Source organism: Platalea leucorodia (assembly GCF_965183815.1).
Source record: "Platalea leucorodia genome assembly, chromosome: 4".
Classification (NCBI taxonomy): Eukaryota; Metazoa; Chordata; class Aves; order Pelecaniformes; family Threskiornithidae; genus Platalea; species Platalea leucorodia.
Genome location: NC_138826.1, coordinates 49,954,410 through 49,978,759, shown reverse-complemented (window position 1 = coordinate 49,978,759; position 24,350 = coordinate 49,954,410). Strand labels below are relative to the sequence as shown.

The following is a 24,350-nucleotide window of genomic DNA, read 5'->3' as shown; positions in this document are numbered from 1 at the left end:
CTGAAACCCAGCGGCAATACAGATCTGTGTGACATATGCTGAAATCTTTGCCATGTCTCTGGCTTTAGCACCTCCTCCCGCTCATTGAAGCGAGGCTGGCTGCACAGAGACTGACCTGACAGAAATCTGCCAAAAACATGTTCAAACTTTCCCTACAGCGTGGAGCTGCAGTTACAACAGCGTTCACTTCTCTGGGCAAAAACTCCCCACCTCCAGACCACTGAGACGCAGGTCACTCCTTGCTTCCTTGCCTGCGTACTAGAACAGATCAACAACATGATGCAATTCAGAAGGAAAAGACAGTATCCCAGGAGCTGCCAGGAATCTTTGGCACAGAAATAGGGCATTTTCTCAGAACCAGAAATCACCACGAATGGCATGGAGGTCACTACTCTAATCTCCAAAGACTTTGGCCTTATGTATATTTAACAAGCTAGGAGAAGTCGCAACAACACAGACCTGTATTCAAAGCAGTGTTTTTGTGTTTCATAAGAGGCTGCCAAGCATCATTGTAGAATATACACCCGATAAGACAACATGAACTGATCCGACCAAGTCACCCATGAAAACCCATCTGCTCACTCATCCACTCAGCATTAACAGACCTGTCTCTATTAAATCGGAAGAAAATCAAACAAGTCTGGTATTTTCTGGAGCATGCAGAGAAGCCCTATGGGAAGGGTGCATCCCCAGTCCTGTCACATAGAGAAGCTGCAGACGGGACAATAACACTGACAACAGATTACATTATTAGCCTTCCCCAGAATATTTATATCCAAGATAATATTTAAAAGGGGACAACTCTATTTAACAATGCAACAATGTACTCAAATGAACAAGAACGACTCTTTCAGATGTCATACGGAGCTTTCTTCTTAGGATTATGGCTACTGTAATTTTCACTGGCAGTAACTGTAGAGGACAATGAGAAGAAAGCCCTCCAAAACAAAATTCCAATTCCCTTTTCCCAGATACCTTTAATTATTTAGAAGTTGCACCTGATCCTCCTGGAACACACTCTGGAGCCCACATAAGGGCAGCATAATGCCCAGTAGCCATGGCAACTCGACACCCACCTTAGCTATAAAGCTGAAACAAAGCCCACTGCAATAAAGCAGCTATAAACTCTTTTGTGCAAGTGGCAAAGTTCAGCTACAGAAAAAACCATCCATTTTTAAAAAAATTGCTTCAATATTAATTACTTAGAATTCCCTCCCCACAACCACTTTGTATAATCAAAAGCCAAACCAACAGAACGAGCAGTAAATGATCTACAAAAGCTGACCATAATTTCTAGTGCGTCTGGAAAAATCAGAGCAGCAAGAAGATATCTCAGACTCCCAGTGTCTTGCAGCGGTTCCTTCAAAGGTCCACATGGGACAGGTTGCCTGCCCAACAGCAGTTGCTCATCTTTTCTGTGATGCAATTACCCAGAAGAGTCTATTCATAGCTTTGGACTCCCTCTTCCATTTGTTGGCATGAGAAATGCTGGGTGACTGCAACTTCTGCTACTCATTCATGACCTGCAGGGGAGGAACTTTGCAGCCCAGATCATCCCAAAAGGCAGTATTTATGCCCTACCTCTCCCAACACCATGCTGACGTATAACTTCAACATTCAACTTGGAAGATTTATTGCGAATGCTACATGTATTTGTAGGCAAGGACACAGGAGGGTTTTTGCAGGTGGAATAAGAGCCTTGGAAAATGGCGCTCTCATCACCCAAGTTGCAGGATGGCTGATGACACAGGAAAGGTGTTGCTGCAACAGACACCGTTCCTACTCCAGCCCATACTCATCAGGAACAGGGGGCTCACAGGTGGCTACCAGCAAACATGCTTTTTAAATTGAAACATAAACAAAGAATTCACTCTGTTTTGTCACACTTCTCTGTAAATGGGGGACCCATTCAAGCCAAAATCACCCAGACTAGGTCACAAGAATAGCTGCAATATCTCCTATCCTGAAGAAGCTGTGGTAGTTTAAATAAGCAGCCAAACTTGTTGCAAAATGTCTTCTCCCTTCCTGCCTTCTTTCTCACATCTCTTGCATGTACTTAGGACTTCACAACAGCAGCCATCACCTCATGTGAATGTGGGATTACCAGACAGATGTCATCTTAGAGCCAACTCACTATAGGCATAAAAAGCTGTAGGGTTACTGAGGTAACGGCACATATAATGGGGAAAAAATACAACATCTAGTTTAAGAAAATGGGACTTTCACACAACTGAGTTCCTTCCCACTCCCACCCATCTCTCAAATGCATTGGCCACCTTCAGACAAACTTGACAAGAGGTCTCACAGATTGTATCATTGTGACAATCGGCAATCGGACACCTTCACGTTACTACTACTGCTAAAGAAGGGCCAGGGAAGATCCACCTTTTTATCAGACGCCATTTGCCATCAACCACCCACAGCACCGGCTACCTTTTGCCTTGGTAGCAACCAAAAAGACAGAAAAGGACTACACAGGTTAGGAGGCACGGGACATTGCTGGAGGGACACTGGGGACAGAGCAGGGAGATGAGCTGTACTTTGGAAGGGCCCAGGGATACTGCAGGAATGGGGGCACAGCAGACGAGAAGAGAAGCAAGATTAGTCGAAGGGCATTTTTACAAGAGATCAGACATACCCATAGGCCTGGCTGTATTATTCTGTAACTCAGTTTATTTTACCCTCTCTATTTACTGGGAATTAAATTCTTGCCCACTGAAGTGAATGGCAAAATTCTCAGCAACTTCAGAGGAGCTGGGATTTCACCTCAAGATTTTCCAAGTATTTGTAACTTATACACACATACCTCAAGGTAAATTTGACATTGGTGTATCTACAATAGTCTAGATTGAAATGTTTAAAAACCAGGGAAACCACTGTAACTATGATCAGATTCCAAAGAGAAATAATTACATATAACATTCATTAATATGAAGATTCACCACACAGGACCTTTTCTTTTGGACCAAAGTAATTTGCTGGATTTATAGACCTATTTGCAGTCCTATCACTAAGCCACAAACCTTGTAAGGTTTATTAGTTTTCATGTAAGAAATATATAAAGCAACAGTAATGATTATAAATAAGGTAATAAGTGCTGGGGAAGCTAAAAAGAAAACATGATTGTATAAAACATTTCTATTTGGTACAAAAATACAAAGGGCAGTAAAATATTGCATTATAAAAATTTAATTTATATTTTGTTGTCACTTAAAGACTCCACTTGCAATTATGAAACTGGACAGATATGTTTGGGAAAGACAGCCATTAGAAGGAGAATCATTAGCATGATTTGCATGATATGTACTATTATTTTTTTTCATTCCTGAGGATTGATATTAGTTAAGGAGGTTAAAACAGGCAGTGATTTCACCATACTTGATAAGGTTCAGCATGGTTCCCAATCACTTAAGTTTAGCTTTTATTAGGCAAAAAGCTAGAAGTATGTTTTCTTTACATAATTAATTTGGGATTTTAAAAGAGAGTAAGATGACTAGGCTGACTACTCTCCCTTCTAACAATCACATAGGACTTAAATCCTTAAGGGAATAAGGTGATCATGAACTAGATGGCTTGGGAACTTTTTCTTGTGCTAACCAAGAACTTTTAGGGAGAGTGTCTCACACACCTGTGAAGGACAGCAAAGCAGGGCTTTATTCCTTGAACAAAGCTCTGAGCAAGATATGCTAAAATTCTAATCTTGCACCACTTCATCACACAACCCTCTTGTACCTTCCATGGACCAATGCGCAGTGACACTGAAAGGCTCAGGCTGGGGATAACACAGGTAACTGTACCCACAGACTGGCTGACTTCTCGCCTGTTCACTGAACAAGCACAGTTGCAGTCTAAGCTTGAAAACAGCAAAGCCAACTCACACGTAGCCTTTATTCCCTCCCATTTATCTTCCTCTTGATATTCAGTTCTGCAAAGCTATTCCCACTACTCACATGGGTTTCAATGCTGCTGTAATTCCTTACAACCTAATCTTTCTCCTGTCATTTATTGATCTGGTTGCAGATGACAGCTTAATGACATAAGACTGCCCTAAAGTCAACATTTTAGTTTACCTTAAAGTGAAAAGTGCTCTGACTTGTGAAGTTCAGCCCCTCAAATTCAAGGTTAATTACACTACGCATCATCCCAGCCCCTTACAGAGAAGATGAGGCATCACTGCAAACATCACCCAACTTCGATCCACTGGCATCCTCTCCTTCCACCCAACTGCGCTTTTGGGGGAAGAACAGACTTTGGTTATGACTAGGTCTGAACTGAATGGCAAACATTAGAAAGTCAGAGCCCATTTATCTCTAATGGGACAAGAGTAAAAGGCACACAGGGCAATCTATAGCATCAGCTGGCAGCTAGAAATAGCAGCTTCCTCCCCCTTCAAAGACAGAAAACACCATCCTGTAACCTTTGCACTTCATCAATCTGTAGCAAAAAAATACTGTTTGCCCCCCTCATTTGAAGGCACACACCAAACGCTAGTTTTTTAGATCCTGCCCTGCCTTGAGATTGTGTTTTCTCACTGAATTCTCATTTTCTTTCTTCATTATTACAGAAGTTTATATCTCAATATTAAAGAAGTCACCTTAAAATTAATTATAGCTCTTGCAAGAGTAATTCTTAAATCACAAGGAATTCCTACCAAACATATTCTGTTTTCTTCTTTTCATTGAGCACAAGACATTCCTTCTGGATTGGCAAGCCACAGACACAGAAAACAAAAATTTAACAAGCCTACGCACCTAACCGTTTCCAGTATGTGCATACTGTACATGAAGAAGCAGAATCTAAAGCAATAAGAAGAACGAGTAGATTATCAGACTGAGAAAAGCTAATGGGACCCACAGAGTTAAAAGTTGACTTCAACCAACCGTAACTGAAATTAGTTATGTGAAAAGAAATCAAAAAAATCTATTTCTGTCTTTGCAATTCTAGCAATAGCAGAAAAGGTATAGAAGATTAAAAATAAGAAAAGTGCAAGTTGTTTAAATTACTGGAACAGTCTGAATGCTTGATGATGCTCATCAAACAAATGAGGGGAAAGCAACAACATGCAAATGATAGGACACAAACGGTGTGGAAAGTGTTTTCCCCCAGCATAGCTATGGCACCAAGAAAGCCACTGTAACTGTGGCTAAGCAAGACAAGGCTGGGATTTAAAACATGCTGATCAGTATCAGCAAGGCAAGAAATCCCTGTATTTGAGATACTGACAAAGTAATCCTAGCTGTTACCTGACACTTATACTCTGAATCACATCAACTTTCATCCCCCAGTTCAAACGCTCCATAAGTCTGCTAAATCAGCTTTCACAAACTGAAAGGATAGATACGCGTGTGACTATTTAAGCACTATCAAACATAGCCCCAGACCACAGAGTAACTAATATTTCCAAGATGTAACAGATCGCTCACTGTTACCTTCTTCCTGTAATATTATTTCCCAGCCTTTCTGAAGTCCTCCCCAGAAAAGCATGAGTACCTGAAGCAGCACGTAGTGTGCCTCCTGCCAAATACAGTCGGCAAAACGAGGGAAGGTACGCTACATCAGTAACGAAGGCAGCAAAGACATGTGAGAAATAAGATTACAGAATGTTAATAAGTCATCATATTTCAAGTCATCTCTGTTGGACATGGAAATGCATAAACTGTGTTACTGACCAGAAAACATGGGGGCAAAAAAACCCAACCCTGGTGGATAGACTAGACATTTAAGTTCTAACTTGATTACGATATTGCAGAGCTTCAATTCAATTGCATATTAACACTGAAAACAGACATTTTCATACCTCTAATGAGCAAGCTGACACTGTGTAGCCCATAGATCAAACACACTAAGTGCTCTGCTGAACTAGTAGCCTGATGAGGCTTTCAGGGAGCTCCAAGCAGACACTTTTACCTTTTCCAGGGTGTGAAGCACAGCCCAGCAGTGCTTTTATGTCCCTCAACACCCTGGTGACTCAGATATGCTGTATGTGCAACACTGAATTATTCATTACAATTCTATCAGATGGAGGAACCAGGTCTGGGCTTTTCTTCCCAATGAAGTTTCTCTCCGCTGCAGAGAACAGAGCATCTTCTCAGCCACATGACTCAGGGCTGCCATGTTGCAGTGCAATTCATATTAAATTCACTTCTGATCCTGGCTTTCTTGTCACCCTATTTAACTGCTTAAGAAGAGTTCTTCAGAGACTGGAAGCAATAAAAAGCAGTTCATTAAAAATGTCCCCGCAGCCCACATGCCCTTCCTGACTCAGGAGTTTACCGCCTGTGACACCATGAGGATATTTCAGCTGCATGCTCGCTTTGCCTCAGACACAAATTTACTCTGGAAATGGAACAGAATATGAACGCATCTCCACCCCGAATGGTCATTAGCCTGCCAGGTATGTCACAAGCATATTCCAGGTCACAGATGGCCGGATCCAGTTCTGTGTGGGAAAGAGATGTTCTTGTCACACCTGTGGCAGTATTCTTCTCTTTGCTTTTGCCAAGCAGTCTGTCACAGCACACACAGGGGATGGTCTTGCAAAAGACGCACCATGAGCAGAGGCTATCAAGTAGCAGCTCCTTCACGTTCATGTATTTAGACAACCAATCATCAGCAAAACAGCACGGGAAAGCACAGAAATTTCTGAGGATAATTGTAAAAGAAAAGCCAAATCTTTGCATTTAAGATGTTGAGTTCCTTACAGAAAATCATATCAGTCTGATAATGCCAGTGTTCCTTTTTCACGTTTCAAAAAAGAGAGGAATGTGTTGATGCTGTCTTCTTCTGCAGAAGCCACTGTTCCTGCTCACTGCAACACCTCCACGAACTTAAGCACAACAGAAGAGTTGAGGCAGGACAGCTGTCTCTCTGCTCTGACCTGCACATTGCAATCATCGTTTGTTCCCACATATTATCCAAGTACAAAGAGAGAATTTATTTGGCAAAAAAAAAAGATGCATTTTTTGGCCATTTGTTTCTCTGTTGCACTCAGATGGTGATGTGAAACTGCCATGAAGTATACCAAACAGCTCTTCTGGAGACATCCTGTTTGCTTACAATGTTCATTAAAAAAAAAAAAAAAAAAAAAAAAAAAAAAAGCAAAAAAAGCACTGCTATGAAAGATACAACAGAGACAGCAACGTAAGATTTTTAAAACTTGCATTTCTGCTAGATGCTGAGTTTAGGTTGTCAAATCTCCCAGCCAGACAGATGGTGACAGTGAATTAGAGATTCGGCTATGAAAATCCTGTGATTTTCAGTGGGAGTCATGTGCCTGAAGTAATTTATCTGTGGAAGCTAACTGATGTCCCACCACAGCCAATATTTGTTGTGTCACAGGTCCAGATGCACATAAACGTGTAAACCATGGCTTCTATTCAGTTCTGTTTCTGAAGCTGCAGCCACAACATCAGTAGCTGAAGCTTTCAGAAGACTTAACAGCCTGAATGACTACCCCGTGCATTTGGAAGCAACTCTACTCCTCCACATTATAGGACGCTGAAGAAAACAAGACCTACTCCAAAATCCAGGCAAGCTCAGAACATATACCAACAATGTCCTAAAGTTATCTTTTTATATTGCTTTGCCCTATAAATACAGCACCCTTTTCAGGTGACAAAGCACGATGCAAGGCTGAAAGGGTTAATACAACCTAGTTCTGCTGGTCTATCACTGAGATTTTACCTTCGTTTCCCTACTCGGCAGTTGTCTCTGTTAACACCATACTAGCATCTTCCATAGTGCCATGAGAAAGTAAAGCTTCTCACTACAGAAAGATTGGAAGCTTGCAGCTGTAACAAAGCATAATCCTTTATAAACGCCTTTTGCACTGGAAAGAGCCAGAGAGATTAATACCATTTTAAAATCAGAATCCCAAGTCCAACCACTTTAACCTTTTAAAGCTGTAGGTTTTGGCAACATACAGGACCCTTTGTAAGTGAGGATCAGGGCTTACATTTTCCAGTAGGTCACATCAGCTGGTGTGCGAGGCAGCAGCGAAGGTGTTTTTTTGAATCTTGACTTAATGGTGCACAAAGAGTGACAAGTCAAAGGGATTCCACCTTAAAAAAGCCTACTAAATCCCTCAACCTGGAGAAGAGCTATGCTCCACAGTGCCCTGCCTGCACAGTTCCTGACAGATGGGGTTTGTGGTTTTGCTTAAAGACACTGAGAGAAGAAGTATCTTCAAAACTTGGCAAGAAAAACGGCAAGAGTGTTATTGTGACATGCCAAGGAAACACAGAGCTGAATGCACTTCTCTGGGATCCAAAAGTCTGTGTAATGGATATAGCCCAGAATTCGATACGGCAGTTCTGCCCTGGCATAGACCACATTAAGAGCTTAATTGCCGTTTCACCCATACATGCGCAGTTTAGAAATTGGTGGGGTGGAAGAGAGAAGCAAATGGAAAGTCGGTTAGACCACGGGGTCTATGAAGTAGATCATTTAAAAGGCCTTTTAAAATAAAATTTATGATGGTAGAGAAGTTTACCATCATCACCTACCAATACACGAAATTGTGAGATTTATTACTTCAAGCTGTTGTAACTAAGCTGCATCCAAAGCCCTTCTCATTCAGCCTTAAAATTCAACAGAACCTCTAATCTTCATCCTATCATTTTTTTTCTGCTTATCCTCTATTACACTTCAACTTAAAATCAAATGTTGTTGCTGACACTCTTCAGCTCCAGTAAGCACAGAAAAAAACTGGAAGTTTTTTTTTCCAAGCAGGAACGACTTTTAATCACACAGGACAGGCATCAAAACCTGAAAAACGTTTGATAAATCGACACTTGTTTCTCACTGACATGAATCATCACACCATGGCATGCAAATGACGCGAACATGCCGTGTGAGCTCATCATCTCAGAAAACAAACATCACCATTGTCAGCATTCAGACAAACAGCCCCTCCCTGCTCAATCCGTTTTTGTTGTTGTCATCAGTCCTACAGAAGATTACTGTGCTCAAAGCTGTGCAGATCTTATTTTCATTAATATAAACTAATGTTCTGAGATGTCATAGGACAACGATTCACCTCACATGATTTAGTCAAGACCTACAATTGCCAGGCAAATGCAGAGCACATATATAGTGTCTATGGAAGAGCAACAGTGAACTTGCTTCATGGTATACCCAAGCTGCAAGAGAGACCCACTTCTATGGTTACCTCATCATCAGCTTCACATGGCCCATGGAGAAATCATCACCAGACTTCAGCACAGCCTGGGCCCAAGGCCCAAGCCAACAGTGCAGCTCCAGTTCTAGCCCCTCATGGTCCCAAACAACTCTGAACCTCTCCCCTTCATCTGCTTTTTCAGTCTACCTCTGGGGATGTAAATGAGAGCACACAGTTTGGTGGGTGGCAGGGATGCTTGAAGTTTGGCTTCTATAAATATCAGTCTCTAGCTTCTTCCCCTTTTAATGATACAACTTTGGTATATTGACACCATCTTGCAAGAAAGAATGGCCAAAACTATAAAGTAAAATAAAAACCTGTCTAGCCGTAATTCAAAGAGTAGGGGTAGTTTGGTGTCTCACTGCACCAGACAGGCTCAAAAATTAGATACAAGAGAAGCTGGAACTGCAAAGTGGTCAGCTAAAATCAAACAGGAGAAGAGCTGCACAGATACCAAACAATCACCAAACTATGAAGTTCCACAAAGCATCCAGAGTACTTCAAAGTCACAGGAAAGATTCATTTCTCAGAGGCTGAGTACAATGCAGTCAAGGGGGAGTTATAAAATACCGCGTGTGCTATAAGGCACACTCCCCATCTCAGTTGTTATGGCAAGCGATTCACTAATGGTGATTTTGTAATAACAACCACTTATGAAATCCCCTCACAAATAAAAATTATTTATGATGCTTTTAGGAGGCTTAACTAAAGCTCTGAGAGCAAATGCAAGGGTTTATTTCACTGTCTCCTCTCCATGAGAGGTTCAAACACTTTAAACTGATTAATAAGCTAAACAGAGATTGATCAGGGGTTTGTGAATGCATCTAAGCAACCAGGCTTCCTCTGACGTTCACCTTCCTTGTTGGGAAGGACAAGGGGTTAAACAACCCATGCTTTTATTAGGCTGAACAAAGCCACAATATTGTTTGGTGTGAAACAGGAATGCATTTACAGTCATTTAAACAACAATTAGGATGAAAGTTTCCTCCAAAAGTCTTAAAGCTCCAGGTACACTGGCTGAAGACGACCAAACCACTAATGTAACAGAGAAAGAACAGTATTTTGCCATCTTCTCCTTAGTGGTTGTCACAATGGAACTTGGAGGGGTGGAGTGAAGAGAAGGTAATTCTGCCTGTTTCCTGTATCTCCAACAAAAGTGTGGGAAAAATCTTCTGGGATCCTTTTCTCAAGGGAGCTGACAGCTATGGTTCTTTATGCCACCCCATTTAAACCCCGGAGAACTCTGATATACCTGGTTAAAAACACTACCACATACACCATGCACATATATCTGTGATTCAACAACCGTGTACATTATTTACATATGTCAGGAAGTTAATCCCAATCTTTTCTTCCTCCATTTATCTTCCTGCTTTTGATCTTCTGCAGACATCTCCTTAATTCCCAATAAAACCATCATTTCTCTTGCTTCTGTTTCCCCCACCTGCCATGAAATGATGAGTAGTTTCTCAAATGTCTAATGGGAAAATACCTGTGCAGCAGCACTAGGCTACCAGATTGTGCGTTTTCAAGAAACAGTACTTCTACAGGAGGGCATATTGTCTTTAATGATTATGAGAATACAGTCGTTTCTTCACTGTTTGGCACTACTGTATCCCAGCTCCAGGAGGCTGCATGTATTCTGCTACTGAGTACCCAATAGGTGTTCATTCCTGATACTCTGGTATCTCAGGAAGGGTTCTTCTGGAAATACTGGAATGACCATTTCTTCTTCCCTTTTCCTCCCTTTCTACAGATTTAAACTTTCAATTTATGAAGTATCGTCATTGAAAAGCAAAACAAAAATCAGCATGGATGTCCTCCCTTTCCCCCTAAATGCAGGCTGACCAACATAAAAGCTTCGCAAAAAAGCATGCAAACTCTCTGATCTCCTCAAGTCTGTGATAGTGAAGCTCACTTACGCTGCTGCTGATGTTCACAGCATTAACCATGGTAATTCTCTATAGGCCAATGTTGCATTACTTCTTCTGGTGGGCAGAGCTGGAGATTCCTTATCCTTGGTTTGTAGTTCTTCAGATGTTTCAGGTACTCCAGAACACCAAATCCCACGTTACCTTAAATTTCCCAGGTTAAAATATATCATTACTCACCTTTTTCCCCTCTGTACTATCACCACTGACATAGGACAGTTTTCGACGGACATAGAAGAGCATATCGTCTTGCCGAGGGGCCCACTTCTCCATAAAATACGTTGAAAACATCCAAGTCCAGAACACAATACGGTCATCTTTGAAACACCCTAAGAGGCGTAAAAGAAAGGAAAAATAAGAGTTGTGGAATTAGCATGTCACATTTGATTGTGCTTAACATGGCACCCGAAGTCTCTGCTACACGTGGTGCAGTCGAGCCCAACTGTAGCAGAAATACTCTTGCACGGCCCAGAATAAGTTTTTCTACAGCGTACAGCATAGCCACCATTTGGCACGAACCCACATCCCGTCTTTGGCCATCGTCAACCAAAACCACCTTCTGGCAACCAATCTGCCACCGTGCACAACAAACACAGATCAGGGCCCATGAGTATACCCTAGCTATGCCTGTGCCATGGAGAAGGACAGGACCAGTGCACTGAGTGAGAATACATCAAAGAAGCACTCAAGGAATAATTTCAAAGGCACATAGTGCCAATATATGCTCCAGTTCATGATGTGAAGCCATCACCTGCCAACAGGTTTATTATATGCTCTCAGAGAGTATAGCCAATCCTTCAGAAATGAGCAGCTGATACCTTCCTTAAATTGATATACAAGAACAAGATATACAGTACCCATGCAGGGGCGACTGTAATTCACCCCCTCTCTGGCAAGGAACAAAACCCAGCTCTTCCTCAAGGAAATGAGTTTTGAAGTCCTGAACCCTAATTAAACAAGAAAAAGTAGGGGGAGGAGGGGTAAAATGGGAAGAGGAAGATGCAACAAAGTCTTGCTCAAGGAGACAGACAAATTACATCAGCAACAGCGTGGCAGTTGGCCTCTCACCAGGAAAAGGAGGCACAGTAGAGGTGACATCACGTTTTGCACTTAACTGTAATAAACCAGCAAAAGGTGCTGCACCTCTTCTATGCTCTAATGCTTGCACACTGTTAAAGATCAAAATTGATACAGACAAGGAGAGAAGTCACTACTGTGCCTGGTGACAAGGGAGCTGAATTTCTCCACTGCTGCTCAGTCCTACTGAAGGCTCCTTGATGGAGTAACTGCATCCCCTCCCTGAAGCCCTACTGAGAGATAACTGCGGCTGTTAGCCACAGTCTAGCTGTTTTAAAACCTGTGAAGAGAGAAACACTAAAAAAAAATTATACTGCTGAGAAACAGCAAAAACCTGAAATGGATGATGGATGGTAGTGTTATGTACAAGACAGCGAGACAGGTGGGGGTGTGCGTATGTACACATGTGCAGCTGACAACCCGTCCTCCAGAACATCTATCCTTTAGAGTGGCTTATTTCCCTAAAAGCTATACATTTGCTGCCAGATTGGTACATGTGTCGCTCCCCAACCCTCAGCTACCATTCAGGTTGGTGTGTTTCCCTCCCAGCAGTACACTGCACATATGAAATAGTTCTGCAGAGAGAAGAATCTTGCATGAGACAGAAATGACATTTATTTACAGTGATACTTGGATTAAGCTTTAGAAGATTTTCCAGTCAATTGCCAAGAAAGCTGACACATACCGTAACAATGAACACTATTTTTCTTAGACACTGGTGGCTAACTTCAGGGCTTCATAAAGCAATCAATCAATCTTTTAATCCACAAGTGTAACTCAGCACATTTTCCTACTTCATTGTGTGTGCAATATTTGCAAGACAAATCTTTCTTCCAATCTTTAATTACTGTGGTGGGCAGGAGATTAGACTTTCAAATTTTTTAGCAGACAAATGGGTGATTGAAATCAAAATCTTGGGTCTCTCCAACTAAATCCACAAGTAATATTGAAAACAAAATTAAATTCCACTGATGGACCGTGCACAGAATACGTTAATCAATATCAAGTAGGATGGTATTTGAAAATATGTATATAGTTGATTATATTAAAAAGAAAAAAAAAAGAAATGAAAAGGCTGAGAGAGAACAGAAAAAGGCCAAGATAGTTCCCAGTGCAGGTTAATTCCAGACCACGCTGCAACTGCTTTATTTGCATTGCTGCAGTGAAGTCATTTCAATTACTTAAGGTGGCATAGAACATAACGTGCAATCGTGAATCAAGTCTGCAATGCACTTAAGTACTATCCAGTTTTTCCAACAGAGAAATGGAATCAAGCACTGGAGAGATCTGATATGGGATGCTGGGCATCCGCACCATCCGAACCCCTCTCTTGGGCACAGGTGAACAGGACCGTATGGCAAACAGCTGTAACTGAGAACCTACCACAAATGTGTTCAGACTCCCGAAACCAAGCTGAGAAAGGACAGGATTATCATCGGCCAACTATATTCACAGATAAACACCAAGAAGAGAAAAAGAACTATTCAGGTTTAAGGATATATTGCTGACACGAGGACAAATGGCTCTAAACTACCCACCAACACGTAAGTAGGCTGGAAATTCGAAGCCAATTCCCAAGCATTGAAGCCATGAAGTTCAGGAGCAGCCCCCTCAGTTGGAACAGTGAAGACAAAAATGCCTACAGCTGTAAAGACAGAGCTCAACTTGGTTAAGAAGGTTCATGTGGTACCAGTGACAGCTGAGGACATCGTGACCCAGTCCCACCTCTATATTTAGCAAAGAGTAGAAAACAGGGCATGCATTCATCGTGATTCATTAATGGTCTCAAAGAAACTTATTAAATCCCATGGTTTTGAGTACCTGAATTCCCAGCCTTAATTAAATGGGGAGGGGCGAAGAAAGGGGGGGAAGATGATTGCCCCGAGTTCATCTGGAGTTCTAGGAAAATCAAAGGAAAAAGAAAAAAAGAATCTACATTCTGTAAGAATAATCTGAACTGAAAAAGTTCTAGTGTTCAGAAGTATACCACTTTGGTTTTGCTTCATAAATGAGTAAACAAAATAACCCTAGCCAAGCCATTTTTATATAAGAATGTTTTTCTATTGGGGGACAGGCGGGGGGCAGGGGGTGGGATATTTTTCCCTTATAAAGCAAAAATCATCAGGTTATCTAAACCCAGCATTATAAACAAGGGTTAAACCACGTTTAGATTCTGGCAGTACCTGCAAAATTCTGAGAAGCTGTCATATGAGCTGCTTACGCCATCAGATACATTTTACGCAATAAAGCCCAGGAGTTAATATGCTCTTCTGAACTATTTATGGGTGGTTATAACAGAGCATTAATACATGCAGGAGAACAGCAGAACGGGGTAAGGTTCCAGGACTTTGTGCGCGCTTTTACCCTTGCTGGGGAATGCAGGACAAATTGATTCAACGTATTCAACGTTAGCCTAAACGGAAAACCAGGGGACAGAAGTGCTGCGGCAGTGAAGCTACTTCAGCACTGCAGCATAATGCAGGGGAGAAAAAACCTGAAAACCCTTATAGCAATGTTGGATGGCCGTCAATTCAAAACCCCACCTGCGATTAGATGTAAAGTTGTCCTCCAAGCTTCAGGGATACTTGCAGACATTGCTGTAATTAAAACCAGCCTGAGGATGTTCTAACTGTTCTGACTGCAGTGGCTAAAGGACTTTTCTTGAAGCCAAAAGGAGCCAAATCACTGCAAAACAGCTGCTTTTATTAAATTTTAGTAGAAGCAGGAAGGATGGGGAACAGCACACAAGAAGAATTAGCCTTTAAAATCTACTATTAAATAGCATTAACTTGGAAAGGAGACATGAGAATCTGTAACTGTAACCCAGACTTCTTAAAACTTGAGAGGGGGGAAAAATCTATTCCAATTTCAAGCCAGAAACTGTCAGATCCAATATGTCCACTCAAGCTTGCCTTCAACTATTAGATCCCCAAAAGCACGGTGTACCTTTACAGTTATTTTGGTGGTTTACAGCATCTCACTGGAAGCCTTCCAGCTTTGCTGAGAAGAAACTTGGAAACTGCTCTTCAAATTGTTTTGGGTAATGGTTTTGAAAACGTCAGGCTAACAGCCCAGCAGACAAAGTTATTCTTTCAATAGACAGAACAAAGCACAAAGCCTTAATTTCTCAGACTTTGCCACAGCACCTTGTCGAGGGGCCCCAGCTGCACTCAAGATGGTAGGGCTCAGAGAGCAGTTCTGTCCCCGTTACATGCCACCCACCAAAGAAGCGGGCAGACTCGGCCCACAGCTGGATTGCTGATGACCTTAACCCTCTGCTATTACACTCAATACTGCTTCTATCCACCTGGCAAGGACTGAGATCAAAAACAGAAGCCAATTTTTCATAGCCCGGACAATCATGAGTTGGCAGCAGCTTTCCCTCCTGTTGGTCCATCGCCATTTGCACAACACTCAGAAGATGTGCGTGCACACATATACACTACTATTAAGGTGGAAGGCCCTTAATAAAACACCCGGCACTTAAAAGCCCTTGAAGCTTTGACTTCAGTATTTGGAGAGACCTTTTAAAATGCTACCAGTTTTACTTTTGCCAGAGGAGAATTGGAGCCTTCTGCAACACCAGAATTAGATGATATTTGCAAAGGAATCAAATTCCATCTATAGTTGAGAGCATGTAGCAAGACAGCTTCCTGAAAACACTCCTCCCCTAGCAAATTTTGCTTCTAAATGAATAAAATGGAATTAAGAGTTCAGACTATAAATCTTAATACACTAAAAGTTGATTATATAATTATGAGACCTTTGTCATGAATAAATCCTAATTACAACAATTTACTGTAATGATTCATTTACATGGATTTTATCCTCATTAGAAGCAAGATTTATGCCAGCTGCTATGTAATAAATGTCTTTCTTTTTACCTATTAGATTTTTATATTGAGCATTCATTTCAGGGAACTGACTCCAGATCCACATAAGAAGTTGTGATTTTTTTTTTTTTTTTTAATTAATGCTTTCCAAAAAATCAGTGGATAAAGAGAAGTGTCAGCATATTATTTTGCTTCACAGGAGTAGAAGAAAAGGTTTCCCATTTGGTGGATAGTAATTTTTTCAGCACGTACCACTCAGAGCTTAGAGGAACAATAATTTCAGCTAGACAGTGTGTCTTCCTATGCTTTTATTCCTCTAGCCTGCCATGAGCTACGCTTAACTGTGAAACATCGTAAAACATTTCATCCAATTCTGTCAGAGTGCTATCATCTGTAAAATAAGCATCCTTGGATGTTTGGGGATTAATTAAATGCTTGTGAAGATCTTTACAGCCCCAGTATAGAAAGCAAACTAGAGTTCTGAGCGATTCACACTATATTTAATTTTTTGTTTTGACTTTAGCCAAGTATTCTGCAAGGACAATATGAGAAGTGGTTCACATAGATTAAAGCTACCTTTGATATTAAAATGTTATGACTGAATAAAATCAGAATGTACATTCCCTGTCCAGTGATAGTTGCCAGCTAGCCAGATCATTAGGAATCTAAAGTTCAGTCTTCTTCCCACGCCTACATAAAAGGACACTATTTAATCCCTTCAGTTCGACCTTATACAAACACAGGACTTCACCAAACTTTCCGAAGTTCACTGGCAACCAACAGTGCAAGAGCAGGCAATGCAGAGGGAATGCATTGCCAAATGAGAGGCCCTCAGAGCACACCCTTGCAGCACGTTCCTCTCTCATAAATACTGGGGCTGGGAAAGGAGCACCTTCACTGATGCCAGCTGTAATGACACAGCACAGTGAGAAGTGCGCTTTTGCAAGAACACAAGTCCTAAATCTGTCAGAAAAGACAACAGATACTTCCAACATAAGTTTTCCTGGCAGAATTCTAAGTAGAAAAGGAAGGCATCATGGTAACAGCAGTGACAGGGAAGGGACAGATGCCACAGATTAAATCTCCACAGACACAACCCTCCTCTTTTCCTTGCCCTAAAATGGAGGTAACTGTTCCCCTACCCCATCATGTGTTACATGCGCACATCCATTAACATACTATGAAGAGGATAAGCAGAATATAATTAAAGATGAGAAAATAATTTTATAACAAATACAGCTTCTTTACTAACAGACAGTCATTTGCAAGGAGGACGGATGGAATCTCATGAAGCTGAATGAAGAACAGTCTAAACCAAATAGCAATGTTGCTGCTCTTCCCTTTCTTTCCGTGGGCATTTTAGGAATACATCCTCTATCACGCTTTCAAACTTGCACACATATATTAGACTTTTTTACAGCAATATAACTGATTTAAACCTTGGCTTCATAGCATATCTAGAAAGGAGCTGACAAAATTTGAGCTTCAAGCACTGAGTCATCAATGTTAAAAGGCTGAGAAAAACATTAGGCCAATTACTCTTACAGATGCTGTGCCATATTTACTGATTTGCCAATAGATGATATCACCTCTCTCATATTTATCACCTTCTCTAAGCACAACTAAATAGTAGGCATCATTACGAACCCCAGAATCGATATGCAGTTTCAGTACATGCCTCAAATTTAAAGCCTGTTCACACCAGATAATTGACTCAAAGGCCCAAAATAACATGATCCAGAAGCTGCTGCTTGGATCAAAGACAAATGCGGTCCTCCATGTGGAGAGTGGAAGATAAACAAATTTCTACGTTCAGGAACAGACTATAAAATCTGCCACGAAGGCCTGCAAACAACTCCATGAAATAATAGGTCCAAAACACCTGAGATTCAGAGAAACTGAGTTCATTTTCAACTGATAATTTCCATTTCCTAAAACACAGAAATGACTCGGAGCGGACTAAACAGAAGTTGTGCTTAAGCCTTATGCTGAACTAAACAACAGTGGATAAAATGTAATTAATTCTGTTCCAAAGATCACAGTTTACCCTATCCAGTAATAGTTTCCCTCCCATACCACAGAGCTTTAACTTTGAAACTCTCCATAAAAATCAAGCCACGGTTCTAGCGATGCAACTTCATGGTCCATACTTGTAAAGCCCCTATCAATCACATCACATACCTATCCTCTACTTGCAAAGGGATGGAATTATACCACTCTGGAAAAAGGCAAGGAAAATGCCACAATGTAAAAACTTTTGATTCTGAAAACCGAAGTATAACCTTCAAGTATATTTGACATTCGCTAGTGATGGTTATCCATTGCCCCATGCTCCTCCTGACCCCTCAGAATCTCCCCTAACCCTAACACAATGCATTTTTATTCAAATAATTACAGACTTTGCCTAGATTCTGAAGTTTTGTCTTTTATCCGCAGAGGCTATACAATCAGGGTCAAGGCTGGTGCATCAAGGGACATCTGTCACACAGATGGCTTTTAGGAGGTATAGATTCCCTGCACCATAACCATACCCCTACCTAGCCACTTGCTCTTTCATTGGATGAGATAGATTTGTGCCATAAACGTTAAGACAGAAGGCTTTGGTTTCAGTATAGCACAATTTCCAAACATCTAAACAGCAGGCACTCCACAGACAGTTTATCTTTGTTACAACGATTTACTACCTTCTTCAACATAGCATGCATGTCAACTAAAACCAGTTTCCTGTCTCCCTGGAAAATATAAAATAGCTCATTTTTATTGCAGCATCACTTTGGGTATCATAAACAAGCTCTTCCTTTCTGCCTAGGAGAGAAAATAATTCATGCAAATTAAACTTTCCCCCTATCTCTCAAGGTTGTTAGGAGTGCATATTCTTCCCAACTAAGAATCATCCATGAATAATTTTGATGCCACAAAATGTAGCTTATCAGAATATCCAATAGAATGGAGATAGATGAGAATCAGGCAATGATATTTACAGCCATCTATCATTTAGTTAAAATTTCCTTCTTTTGTGAAGGGTCTGAAGAAAACTGTACATGGTCTATTATACACAGAATACGTTTCTAATATTGATCTAATATTGACTGTGTTTGCTTGCATTCCAACAGCAAGAAAAGACAAGAATAACAATTTCCAGAGAAATTATCTGTCCCAGGTTTGACACAGATTTCAGCCTAAAATTCACAGCACCATGCCCCATAAGACATAAAAAAAAAGTTTTGTTCCTTTTCCTAACTTTTTTTTTTTTTTTAGGAAAACACCAATGCCATGTTTCTAGAAAGGGCCTAGAGAAATCTGCTTTTTAATAGCTACAAATTGTAGACCAAATCCTGAATTCACTGAACTTGACCATTAAGCTTGTAAGGGTGCAGACTTAGTAATGTTGGTCATCCATCGCCTTGGCTCTTAGCAGTATCAGTAAGACAAAGAGGAAAATTCTGCATGTTGAAGGATCAGTTCTCAGTGCTCTAATGCTACCCATTACCGTCAACTGTAAAAAAAAAGAACAATTAACATTATATGCATCAACAATCAGCAGATGTTCTACACTTTTTGGCAAGAAAAGCTTATTGAAACTAGGCTTCAAAGTGGTACTTTCTGAGATTTTCAGGTCAAATATTGCAATGATGAACTTAGCAGCATAGACAGGATATAAATACTGAAGTTACATGACAAAGAGTGATAATTTCACAGATAATGACCTACAGGTCCAATTAAATCCCTTGAAGATGACAGTGACCAACTTATCTTACGTTACAAAAAATTCTAAAGAAATTCAAACATTTCAAGATCAATATCGTGTAATAATGCACTGCTCTCAGTGAAATCAAAGATATTACTTTTTTCATACTAGTGTTAAAAAGTGTTTGCCAACAGGTAAGTATGGGATAACCCTTTGCATGCCCAAGTCTCACCCTAGCACTTAGCAGCTGGAGCTTACGGAGCATCTTGAAACATGAAGATTTTTGTCCTTTCTAGAAGCTTGGAATTACCCTAAATCACCTCAATAACTTGGGGGGAAAAAAAAAAAAATCTTACGAATATTGGAATTCCTCTCTGAACTCGGCAGGTTCCCAGACTCCATTAATTAATTTTGATACAAAAGAGATGCATAGGTTTTTGTTTTGGTTTGGTTTTTTTGGGGGGCGACGATGGATGGGACACATTTTGTTGTGGGGTTTTGTTTGTTTGTTTGTTTTTAAATAGGTCATAACATGTAGAGCTAATTTTGATGAGGGGACTAATAGTAAAAGTGGTACCACTCATTTCAAAACTTTAACTTTGCCGCTTCTGGAAAAAACACATTGTGTAACAGCCAGCTAGATAATTCCTAGAGGAAAATAAAATTCCTCTTGCAGCTTACAAGAAACCAGTGTATTGTCATAGGAATGGATTAGCAATACTAGCTCCTGGTTACTAATAACAGGTGGTAAATGTATAATTTCCAGGGCAATGACCGTGAACAAACACAACAAATTTTAGAGTACAGCCAAAATATTCTCCAGGTGGTTTTGCTACAGTTAGCCATTTGCATATTGACACAAGCAAGTACAATCCGAGTACATACTAGGCTTCTCGAAGACAACAAAATGCACTTATCATGGGAAATGGTAATATTTTAAAAACACATCTAACTTAGAAAGCCGGGTCCCATTTTCAAGAAACTGCAAGCACTTGAAGTGTAAGTTTCATGGAAAGTCAAAGGACTTGGGTTTCTAACTGCCATTGCATTATGTGACATTATTAGTGTTATTAATATTATACACATTTCCCTCTGCTCTATCCCTTGGCTGTATTTCAAAATTCCCATTGTAGGACTCCTTTTCCCCGAGAAAACACACAACAAATAGAATAAAATCAGGATATCAAAACTGCTAACTAGGAGACAGCAGATAAATTAATCTTTTAAAATCTGAATACATTCATGCATGGAATCTGGAAATTAGTACCTTTTCCCCTTCCAAAGCCCTGAATTTCTCCATTAAATATGATTTATTTTAAGCTTTTTTCCATAAAAAGAAATGAACAGATTTTTTGTCTTTTTAAATGCAAACAAAAGCATCTGGGATGAAAATGAAGGACTAAATCAAGAGAAGGGAAAGGTTACTGGAAATGCTAACAGATCTACTGAGCCAAGACAAAGCCTACCACAAATGATGCCAGATTTTGCAAGCTGCCATCACTACCAGAACTGGTGTAAATTCTAGCCCTATTCTAGTAGCTGCGTACTTAAAATATATGTCACTTAAGAACAGAAGATAACAGATAACACATAACTATTAACAATATAGCAAAAAATAACCTTGTGTATGTATTACATTTAATATGCTTCCTCTGGCTACAAAACAGGAATTTCAAATGGACTGTGATTTGTTGCAAGTGCATACGGAGACTGGGAGTGACGACTGAACAGTAAATATCTACATCACAAGATCAAACTAGAGTTGAGAAGTCTTGAATATTTTATAAAATGTAATGAAAAAGACATGCATGAAACAGCTCTTTCAGTAAGCAGGAGTATTTCTTTAAAAAAAGCACTCACAGATAGCAAGCAGAAAAAAAAAAGATATAAACATCCTGGTAGAATAGGATTATGTCTTACAAATCCTTACATCTATACGTTTCAGGAGAAAAAAAGGCTAGTTATAAAGCAAACAGCTAACTGAAGGTAGCAGTTATAATGCTGCTCTCCAATGCTAACAAAAGACCACACCAATCTACTGTCAGATGCCAACCTTCAAATCTTACTTTCTCATTAAAACCAACCATGCAGAAGGAAAGAAGCAAGAGGACTTCAAAGCGATAGGTGGCACAAAGGAGCGCTGCCATCATGGCCAGGACCGCATCGCTCACTGACGCTTTGCTTTTGCTTCGGCTTCTGCTGCAGGCTATTTTGGCTATCCTGGGAAGCTGCCCAGTTCCCTCTCAGAAAAATGGGGTAAGGGATGCTTTCTGTTGTGGTCAGCTTTGCTTCTTTAAGTTGAAAGAGCGCATATAGCTGGTTTTTTAATATTATTTTTCCTTTTCAAGTCTTTGTACATCTCAAGCAGTCTCTGAATTCTCCACTAGTATAATAACACATGCAATGAAAGCTACGCTGACTAAACAAAACAAGACAAAATTGAAATGTGCCCCATCCCTACTTTAGTCCCATTCTGTAAGCTTTAAGATACTATTTCAAGCCCTTATCCAGCTCTTTCTACTCAACACTTGCCTAGATGTCAGTAACTGCACAACATGCCAAGTTAAGGCGTGTGTACATGGGGATGCTTGCATGCTCTGCCACTGGCTGCTAGGACGCGCTAATGCTGTTTGCCATTCATAGCATAACAGTGATACCAGAATAACATGCCAGCTCTTCACAGTCTGAATATCTTAAAATTCCTTACACTCAGGCTGCAAAGGATACAAAAGGATATCCTTCCTGACTTTCTTTTTTTCCTTTTTCTTCTTAGCCTTCTAGCTGTGAGACTGGGCCAGAACCAAATTTCCTTTCCAAACTTAGTATGGGTAACTGCTCTGATATGTAAACCCTGCTGAGATTTTATTGAACACTGCTTGAATGTTACCTGGGCCCACTTCAAGAAAAGATGAAGCAGAGTATGAATAACACAAAAACTGTGGTGACATCAACAAGCAGGGAACCGACGGGGAGAGCCCTCAACACAAGCCTGTTTGCCAAGCAGCCAAAGGAGACTACACAGTGCACAGCAACGCCTATTTTGTTGGTAAGTGGCCCTAGAACCAGTGTAACTTACCCTCAGCAAAAGAAGCAAGATAGGGTACAACAGAAACAATGAAAAGGGGAACATGATTCATCTTATCTTCTAACCTCATTTTGCTGTTTTTCTTCCCGAAAAGCCCAGATTTATAGCACCATCACAAAGTGAAAACTGCATTCATTTACCCTCCACGTGTACCAACATCCAGCTTCCTCTGGTACTTGTATCACCTGAGACCATGGACCAAACCACAGATGCTCCTGCATGTTCTGGAGAAAATATGGTATCTACCACTAGGCTCTGAATGCCGTTTTGACACAAATACTTCTGGCTATGCGGAAGGAATGCATTTCTTTAGTCAATTGTACTTAGCCAAACACCGCTAAGATTCAGAACATCTGAAAGATCAAAGCAAGAAACAAAAGGGGGAATTTAGTATTAAAAACCATAAATACATTAACAATTATTCTACAGACTTTCAACACAGCTTAGAAATGCCAGGCATTTCCCTGAAAGGCATGTGCTGAGCAGACAAGAAAAATGAAATATTTCTGGTTTTACTAACAAGGACCCCAACCTTTCTTGCTTCTGGTGAAACAAGAACTTCATTCCATTAGAGAATACATCTAAGCAAACGCACCTCAGTGAGTGGCTGGTGTTTTGGGCACATAAGGCAATTGGAAGAAAGAAAAAGAGTATGACAGAGTAGGGATAAACAGCTTAAAATTTGCTACAGGGAGAAGAGGGGGAAAAAAAAGAGTTACCACTGAGACCCAGCACTTGTGCTTCATAAATTAAAAACCTCAATTCATATTTACTCTCTGTCTTGGTTTCAGCTGGGATAGAGTTAATTTTCTTCTTGGTAGCCGGTATGGGGCTGTGTTTTGGGTTTAGGATGAGAACAATGTCGAAGATACACTGATGCTTTGGTTCTTGCGAAGTAGTGCCAAGCTGTTGCTAAATAGTCGCTAAGCAGTGCTCACACTGGTCAAGGACTTTTCAGCTTCCCATGCTCCACCGGGTGCACAAGAAGCTGGGAGGGAGCACAGACGGGGGGCTGACCCAGACTCGCCAAAGGGTTATTCCATACCATACGACATCATGCTCAGTATATAAGCTGGGAGAAGGAGGAGGAAGGGGGGGACATTCAGCATGATGGCGTTTGTCTTCCCAAGTACCCGTTACGCGTCATGGAGCCCTGCTGTCCTGGGGATGGCCAAACACCTCCCTGCCCATGGGAAGTAACAAATTAATTCCTTCTTTTGCTTTGCTTGCATGCGCAGCTTTTGCTTTACCTATTTAACTGTTCTATTTTTATTTCACTTCAATTATTAAACTGTTCTTATCTCAACCCATGAGTTTTCTCCCTTTTACCCTTCTAATTCTCTTCCCCATCCCACCAAAGGGGGAGTGAGCGAGCAGCTGCATGGAGCTTAGCTGCTGGTGGGGGTTAAACCACGACACTCTCCCATCCAGCTTTCTTTTGTGTAGGAAATCTGACATCTTGATACCTTTGACATATGCATTTCTTTCTGCAAGAAAAAAAATGAGCTTTCTTCACAGTGTATCAGTTGTCAAGCTGTCAGGATGACAAATATTCACA

General features: G+C 40.7%; 1 protein-coding gene across 3 annotated transcripts in view; it reads right to left on the bottom strand.

Annotated features, from left to right (window-relative positions):
* Nucleotides 1-24,350, bottom strand: part of KIAA0930 — an 80,753-nt gene that overhangs the window by 31,274 nt on the left and 25,129 nt on the right. For all 3 annotated transcript variants that reach the window (XR_014227885.1, XM_082309165.1, XM_082309164.1), the window contains exon 2: nucleotides 11,290-11,438. Coding sequence is in view for 2 of the 3 variants with exons in the window: in XM_082309165.1 (XP_082165291.1) it covers nucleotides 11,290-11,438 (149 nt within the window). In the remaining variant the exon portion in view is untranslated. The remainder of the gene's footprint in view (nucleotides 1-11,289; nucleotides 11,439-24,350) is intronic.